At 25.5% G+C, this 9,408-nt stretch overlaps 1 protein-coding gene across 1 annotated transcript; it reads right to left on the bottom strand.

The window, feature by feature from the left end:
• Positions 1 to 1,072: 1,072 nt before the first annotated feature.
• On the bottom strand, positions 1,073 to 9,089 carry Polr2G (DNA-directed RNA polymerase II subunit Rpb7). The gene is made up of 8 exons (XM_016053451.4): positions 8,960 to 9,089; positions 7,492 to 7,601; positions 6,352 to 6,511; positions 6,221 to 6,271; positions 4,201 to 4,266; positions 4,003 to 4,074; positions 2,072 to 2,105; positions 1,073 to 1,165 (listed from the first exon to the last, which is right to left on the bottom strand). The coding sequence occupies exons 1-8, from the start codon at positions 8,969 to 8,971 to the stop codon at positions 1,155 to 1,157; spliced, it is 516 nt and encodes a 171-aa protein (XP_015908937.1). The 5' UTR covers positions 8,972 to 9,089; the 3' UTR covers positions 1,073 to 1,154.
• Between the last annotated feature and the right edge of the window lie 319 nt (positions 9,090 to 9,408).

Raw genomic sequence — 9,408 nt, 5'->3', positions numbered from 1 at the left:
ATTTTTTCAAAAATATTTAGCCATGCTTTGACAAAAAGTTTTGCAATAAAAATCGTTTAACCCCTCCATTAATTTTGGTTTTAAAACAATAGTATATATATATATATATTTACAATAGTATACTTTTTTCTTTTAAATTTGACACTTAGCATGGAAAAATTTACTTACTCTATAAAATAATAGAAGCAACATCAGAATCAGAGCACGACCTGAACATTACAAATTCTTATTTTATACATAAATTTATGTTATTAATATAAAAATAAGGCTAAAAATCTGTATAATTTGTTTAAATTATTAAAAGTTAGTTTTTATATTTAATTGAGACTTTTAGAAAGCAAAATTTAACATTTAATTAGCTTTTTTTTAACAATACCCTGAATACACTCAATACCATTTTGAAATTAAAATTCAGGAGTAGTTTTATGTGCTAGAAAATATCGTAATTGATGAATAAAATGATAGTACTATTGAATAAGTTTTTGTGAGATATAATTGATTGTATAAAAAAAAGTTTAATGCCAAATAAATTGAAACACACAAAGTTGTGAACTTCCAGAATAGAGTATGAAATTCTTTGATTAGGATATTTTCTAGATTAGGACATCCTGAGTTATTTATGAGCAGAATTAAGTCTAACTGGAAGTGAATTTGAGCTAATTTAACAAGTCTAAGCAAATGCGTGTAATTTCTAAGTGATACAACTATGATAGGTTTTTTTAAAACTTAATTTTTGTTAGAAGGGAAACTTTTGTACCAGCTGTAAGCAAATAATTAAAAATGCAGCTGTTTTCTGTTTAAATGTCAAAATCTGAGAGCACTATTATTGTAGGATAAACCTTCATATTAAAGAAAAAGTTTTTAATTTTGTGATTTATAAAATCTACAGCTGATGTATTATCTCAACTTTTTAAGTTTTGAAATATATATTTCAACCTGAGCATCTTAAGTTTATATAAATGTAAACAAGTAGAATTTCTCTTTATATAAAATTATAAAAATTTCATGTAAATATGCAATTTCTGTACATAATTCATAAAGTTTTTAACAGGTTTGCAAATAAGAATAAGCATAGGTGTAAAAGTATTTTATTTACAGAATTTGGTAGGAAACAAATATACAGATAAAAACATGGCAGTATACCACCAGCAGTGTCAATTTAAACCTAAAAAGAAATACAAATGAGTTAGACACAATTCTTTATCAATTTACAAACAAAATTAGAAAGGGGAAAAAATTAACATTTAAATAGCTTAGTATATCATAGAAATATAATTATAATCCATAATCCTTTAGATTAAATTGATAAAAGAGCTCTTTCTGTCATAAATAGGGGATTGCAAATACAGTTTTACAATTGCATTATTTAATTATGAAAAAAATATAAATAAGATTATACTGACGATTACAGTATTTTTTTTAAATTTAACCTTACAATTAATGAATTTACACATTTTTTTTTGTAATACAATATTAAAAAAACACAAAAAAAGATTCAAAAATGCTCCCAAAATCAGAGTTAAGAGAATATATATATATACAACTTGCATAAATTGCTTCCAGAATATCAAATGAAGATATTTTAATAATTTTAACAATTAATAGTGAACTATTTTTTGTCTTTTAAATTGTTTTATATTATTATATTATTTCAGGCTTTTAAAATTATTTTCCCCATCAAATTTGAGGAAGTGAAATAAATTGCTTGCATTCTAGTAGATTTACAACATTAAAATTGCAATCTAGTAGAATTACAACAAACACAAGACAAATAACTAACTACTTTTGTAAAACTGTCTCATTTCTAAAACACAGAATTTAAAGTGAAATATTCTATTAAAGTAAAAATTCTTGCTGTAGGGTAATCAATATGAAAAAAAAAAAAAAAACCTCTTATGCAATTTGCGATTGATATCACATGGTGAAATTTTTAACAAAGAGGGTTAAGCGAGAAATTTACAAACAAATAAATAGACAAGTTAAAAATGAATTGAAATGTAACAAAACAAAATTTATTTTTCAGACAATATAATCTCTAAAAGTAATGAACTCTTTTTTTTTTTTAACTTACCCAAATAATCATCCATGAGAGTACCTATGGCAAACTGTAAGAGAAAGAAATTTATGTATCAAAAACAAAATAATATTTTTTTAGGATTAATCTACAGAAAAAGATTTATTAACTATCATTATTTAATTTACTCTAACAATTGAAAGGATACTATAGTAAGTATTTTTGAGTAGATAAAGTTCCTTAAAAATTATTAAAAAATTAAATATTTCTGAACCAACAGAAATAAAGTACAACTTTACAAATCTGAACACTGGCAATCTGAATTTTCAGATAATCCATACTGATATTTTTCTTCAAAAAAAAATTTTTTTTCTCCAAAAATACTTATTATAGAATAACTAAAACAACCATCTGGTCAATAATACAATAGAAAGACAAAATATAAATTTTTTTAAAATTTGTGATAAGGACTTTGTTAAGTTAGAAGAAATATTCAAAAATTATACAAAGCATGATATAGCTTAATTGAGAAGAAAAAAATGGGGATGGTATTTAATATTAAGAATACTATCAAACTAATAAGAATGCTTTTGACATTAGATTCATAATTCTCGTGAATATGAATCACAATAAGTAATAAAAAATGTTTTTAATTTGTTAATCATTAGAATGGAGTCTCAATATAGCGTAGGAAAGTAAAGATCAAATAACATGATTGTAGTTCGGATTTGTGAGTTTCTAAAGTATCTAATTTACCAAAATAGGCAATGATCTGAACAAGTTCAATTTAGTCTTACTGTATTTATAAATTATTTTAATGAAATCTTTAAAATCAAATAATAAAATACTTGAAAATAACATTTATATACAAAACAGTACTGTACTTAATGAGCCAATAAAAGAAATAGATCTAACTAAAATTTCAATAATGTTTTTTGTATTATATCTCTGATGGTTGATAAGATAAGTATTAATTTCGAATTTCAGTAAAATGGGACTTTACTAACACTCTAAAATGATAATTTAAACAATAATATTAACTAGAAATGCTATTTTTATAATTTTTTTTTCTTCTTAGAAAAAATATTAACAGTCCTTTGGCACATTTTGGAAAAGAAAAAGGATTTACAAAAAAAAAAAAAATCCCATTAAGAACTAGTAACATAAACCTGTAAATGCCAATATAACAAATTTTCAATAATTTATTTGTATTAAATTTCAAGAAATGAATAGAAAATTGCCTAGCAACAATTTTGTATAATTGCTCACATCAAAAACTCAGCAAAATGTAAAAATATGTATGATAACAAAAATTACATATTGAACAGAAGAATAGAAACTAAACAAACTATATTACATGAAATATGTATTTTGATGTAAGATTTGACTAAAAAAAAAAATAAATAAAAAAAAATCTAACTGTTGAAGGATAAAAATAAAAAGGGTTTCAGAGAAAAAATATTGTTTGTTTATAAAGTTTTTTTTCTTAAGTGTTTAATGGCAAAAATACCAGTAATCTATACATTTTTATAAAATAATCAGATTGTTTCCAACAAAACAATCCAAAAAATAAACGGGAATACAATAGCAAGGCAATTTTCAAAAACAAAAAATTAAATGTTTTGACTTATAACTTGATTAAGGAAGGAAAAAAAGAAAATAACAAAACAATAAAAAAATTTCAACCCTTTCCTCAAGGGAATTTTATAAGAACTATTAATTATATCTGGATTTTATTGACAAACAGATTTAAGAGCTACTGACTGGAAAATATATTTAAAAACCAAAACATTTAATTATAATTTTAAACAAAAATAAGTTTTGTCTTTTTTAAATAGTTCAGTGTTAAAGGCAATTGCTTCAGAGAAACAAAATTAAAATTAGAAATCCATAGTACAGATAATTAAAAGCTAAATAAGCAATACACTTATTGTGAAAAAAGTGCATTAAAGAGCATAAAAAGAAATCCATAACAAAATAAAACTTACAATATCAGTGGCATCAACTCGCGTGCCAACAATTTTTAGCCGTATCTCATCATCTTGCTGAATTACAACTTCCTAAGGGAATATCAATCAACATTTTTACAAAGATTATTTACAGTTCTTACTCAGATTATCAAGTTAAAAAAATATTTTTCAGTGTTTTTATGTTAATAATATTTGAGTAAAAAGAAATATATTTACCTCATCATCTGTACGATAACAAGGAGGGTTTGAATTTGGATCAAACTGCATATCAGATGGTATAGACTGAAATTAATTTAATAAGTATATAACAGGATCATACGAATTAAATTTACACATTTCAATAATGTTATGAAATAAAATTTTAATAGCTCAAAGATCCAAATTTTATTAGATAAAAATCCACCACACTAATTTTTTAAAAACAATTGAACAATTTTATACTTTTAGAATAAATGGTAATTGAAATCCCGAGCAGAAAGACAAAATGAAGAAAAAAACTATAAAAACCTAACAGAGACACAGCATGCGAGTTGTGATGGCTCAGTGGTTATAGTAACTGAGCTGCCATTGTGAAGGTCTGGGGTTAAATTCTTAGAGGTGGCTTGAAGCCTAAGCAGTTTCAAATAGATGTGAACCAGCTTGTCTAGGAAGTATAAGTTACTTGTGCGCAATGCTGGCAACATTGTCACAAGCATGCCGTTGCTCACAGAACTGTGAGAGTTTCAAGCTAGCTCCAATGCTAATGTTGCAGCTAATAAGAAAAACAAGTTTAAACTCATTTAAGGTAAGTTATGTAGCAATTTTAGTTAAATATAAAAAGTTGAAAGCAACAGTTTAAAAAAATTTAAAGGTTCGAAACAATTATAAAAAGCCCCAGTATGTTCAATATGTAGTCAAACCTTGCAAATGTCTACTTGGACAGAAATTTTTTTAATGTTAAAAGTAGTTCATGTTATCAGTACAGAATCTTTTTAAAAATAAAGATCAATATTCGTCAATATGTAGACGATTTCTATTATCTATATATGTTGTCTATGTGCGTTTTCTTACCTTAAATTTCCAGTTTGAAATGTAAATTAATAAAAATTTCATTTCAATAAATGTTCTTACTTTGCACTTCATATCAAATAATAACTTCTATGCATAAGTACAGACAGTTACTTTATAAAAAATAAATTAAACTTATAAAGGAAGAAATAAATATTATAATTCACACTAAATTTAAAAAGTGCACTTTTTGGTGTTTTGTATATATATATATATATATATATATATATGTGATATAATGTATAATTTTTCCTCCTTTTCCCTTCTTCATTCAGATACTTCCCAAAATCACAATTGGCCAAATAAATGGTAACCAATTAACAACACAAAAGAAACATTTATTAATAATGATAAAAGATTAGAAAATTAATATGACCAAGACATCTAAACAATTCGCTTCCGCTCTCCATCAGAGCGTTCCCTCCTCTGTCTTTTTTACAACATCTACCTTGATGACAGCGCCATCACAACATGGAGGCATGACAATATATATATATATATATATATATTTAAAATTGTATAGAAGCAAATAAAAAATTACTGAAAAATTACTAATAGGACTAAACTGATTGATTGCTCAAATTAGACAGGGTTACTAACATTAGCACATGTTTTCCAAACAACCTCTAACTTATCAACTGTATCCAAAAAAATCATTCACATTTTCATTTTGCATTACAAAAGAACAAACAGTTTTAATTGCTTTGTAAGCATCCAACATAGGAAAGTAAACTAAAGTATTCACTAGCGAAATTTAATAAAATTTTTAGTTCCACATGTCTTCCCCTATAGAAAAACAAATCAGTCATATCAATTTCTTAGAACAACCTATGAGACTGTGGGAGAAATGACTACCTATATTGAACAGAGGACCAAAAGTAGTGGAAAATCAGCTCATGTTAAAAGAAATTCACGGTAAGCATGTTCACATCAACAAGGTTTGACTGTATAACAAAAATTTTTTGTCAAAATTTAAATATTCAAATGTTTTTCATGAATTCCACAGTTTATTTTTGACAATTTTCTAGGAGAACATATTAAAGTTGTAATATACCTTGAATGGTTAGTAAGAAAATTGTAATTCTATGATGACAACACCTTTTCAAGACAGTTTCTGTGTAATACATCCAATCAATTAGAAACATGAAAATTGTAAACACTTTTCTATATAAAAGAAAAACTAACTTACATGTCTGGATATAAAACAAGATAATGGTCCAATTTCAGTAAAAAGTCCAACCTATTTAACAGTAGAAATAACATTAATTTTTGCAAAAATAAATACATTTCATTCAAAAGATTTTTCTCTTTAAATCATACCTTATTCACTTGAGTTACAACAGCATCAAGAACTTCTCCTTTAAAAGGGCGAAAAACAATAGCTTTGTATTTGACTGGATAAACCACGAAACCACGTCCTGGTTGGATAAAGCCTGCTCCTATGTTATCAATTGTAGTGACCGCAATGACAAAACCATGTCTATACATAGTAAAAATTAACATTATTACAATGATATACATAACCATTAAAAAAAAAATCAGCTTTCACATAACTGATACAAATAGTTTAAAATATAAAATTATAAATATAATTATTAAAATGTAATTTAAATTGTTAATTTATAGGTTCAAATAATAATATTAATTTGTCCATCTTGTCCATTGCTAATTTTCTAATAAATACAATTTATACATTTGGCAATTTTTAAGACAGACATTAAACAAGTTTTAAGGCAATAATTTAAGTTTAAATGTATGATTTTCTTTTAATTATATTTCAATGATAATATTTATAAAATTAAATGCATTAAAACTGAAGTATCTTTTAAGAAATCTAATATTAATTGAAAAAGAAAATCTGATTCAAATCAAGTAAACCACATTTTTTTTCAAGAAAAAAAAATCAGAAACTCTGAACACAAATTAATTGAATAAATTGAAACATTGGAAGTGCAAATTTGCCAAAATAAAACTCAATTACAAAACTGCAATTTACAAAGGCACCTCGATTATTTGTATGTCATAATGATACAGGGAGAAGGAACATGAGAGATTCTTGGCCTTTTTGATAATTTACAGGAAAAATGTAGATATGAAGGTAGGAGTTTTGCTCATAGATTGAAGTTTTCTATTCAAATTTTTAACATTTTGTCAGTGATGTACTAAATAAATATAAACTACAACATTTAAATGTAAATAAATCAGGAAAAAATTTATATAAACTTAATAAAAGGAAAAAAACCCCTGTCTACAATTAAAACATAAGTAAAATTTTTCCACAACTGTAATAAAATTAGTTTAGACAGTTAGAATTTAAAAGTGATGCACCAATAAAACAACAGCAGTAAGTTTATAAGCACGAAAAATGCATAAATTTTTTAAAATTCTTTTGACATTTGCAATAATACATTCCTTAATGTTGCTAACACTTAATAGAAATGACATTTGTAAGCTTCATACTTTCCTGTGCACGTTCCTTCAACTTCAGTAAAAAGTTTCTGCTTCACTGTTTCCAAAAGTTGAGGTCCAAAATAACGGGGATGGAGAAGAATTTCATGTTCTAAGGAAATCTAAAATTTTGAAACATGAAAGGTATTAACAATAGAAATTTAAAAAATGTCGTTAAGCAAATAAATATGATTTTTGAAGAAAAAAAAGAAATAACACTTTTAAATTATTCTTTCAACAAGTTATTATTCTAGTGGTAGAATTTATTGAGTCAATATTCAGTACCTGAGTTCAATATTGAGTCAATATTCAGTGACCTTAACAGTCAGACTAACACTATAATTGTAAATAAATAAAGCATTGTCTTATAAATATCAATGTTTTTGAAATTAAATTTCAAATACAACGTAAATAAAAATAGAAAAATGCGTTTAAATTTGATTCCTTATACAATATTAAAAAAGAAAATGGGGATATTTTGAAATAATTACCTACTAGGCACGACTAAGGCATCAGCTTGTAAAATTCTAAAAACAAATGTATTGTATTTTGCCCAGGGCAGCTGCAAGTTTAACCCTTTTAATTGGTCACCTTCTGTAATTGTTTTTTTTAAATTTTAGTTTTTGCGGCTAAGCACCCGAAAGTTAACGGAACTTCAGTATTTCTGTCGTAATTTGCAATACGAAAATCTTTCTTTAAAAATCAACTTACAAAGTAACTAAAACGTAAACAAAATTAGCATTAACATTTTTTTAAAAATTATTTATTATAAAAACATGAAAAGCATCATTGCAAGTATTTCGGCAATAAAATAAACAGCACCAATAAACAGTTTTAGCTGTCTAACAAATCATTAGTATGATGTTTATTATCCACAGTAAGTTATATATATGTATATCACTGATAATTTTCTATTAAGAATTATTCTAAATTCAAAAATGCATCATTATTTGGCATATTCATTAATAAGCTTGTAATCCCATCAAATGATCCATATCATGATCCTGTTTCACTAACTATAACAGACATCAGACAAATGGGTTTTAAACTTGCAATTTTTTTCTTAAAAAAAACAACATGTATAGGTTTTCCCTGGGGAAGCTGTGAGTTATATCTCTGAAGTTGGTCCTCTTCTGTAATGTTTTTTAAGTTTCTTGCAGGCCGCAGCATGGAAGTTGCAAGAGTTGGCGATTATTCTGCCGATCATGGTATGGAAACCTTCCCAATAACATATTACGAAACATACAACAAGAGACATAAAAATGCTTATCTATAAAGGATTAAACATATTAACAGGTTTCGGCAGATAATAAGTTAGGTTATATTTTCGTTGTAAGAAAACAGCCTTCCATGAGACCATTTATAACCAACCTAAAATGCAATTATAAACTAAAAATGATAAAAGACTGGAAGAGTAAACAGTATATTAAAAGATATACATTCAATAAAATAAATTTAAACATTTAGAAAAGTTTATTACATGATAGAACATCTTTTGAAAGCAATATAACGGATTTCAAGCTGCGGCGATTAAGTAAATAATAAACAAATGCAAAATTTGTCAGATAAAAAGATCTTTAAAGAAATCCTTGTAACCTTTAATAATAAATATATCTTTATTTAATCTATGTAAGCTACAAGCACAAAACATTGTTCTATAATGCAGATGGCGCTTTTTTCCCTTGCTGCTTGCTGTGCCTCGATTTTAAAAATTTTTGCGAAATTTTTGCAGTGTTTAATTTGTGATTTATTGATATTGATGTTTAACTTACGCTTATTTGTTAAATAGAGCAAAACATGATATGATGATTTGTTATTTTTTTATAAGTAAAGAATAAAGAGCTTGGCAGCTTACCACATTCCCCGTCCCGCCTTTTTTTTCTTTATCAGCATTATATTTTACAAGGAAGAAATATGTTTTTGTTGTGT

Source organism: Parasteatoda tepidariorum, chromosome 6 (assembly GCF_982258835.1).
Source record: "Parasteatoda tepidariorum strain Cologne lab strain chromosome 6, Ptep-v5.0, whole genome shotgun sequence".
Classification (NCBI taxonomy): domain Eukaryota; kingdom Metazoa; phylum Arthropoda; class Arachnida; order Araneae; family Theridiidae; genus Parasteatoda; species Parasteatoda tepidariorum.
Note: the sequence above shows the minus strand (reverse complement) of the source record. Positions and strands in the feature narration are given on the sequence as shown.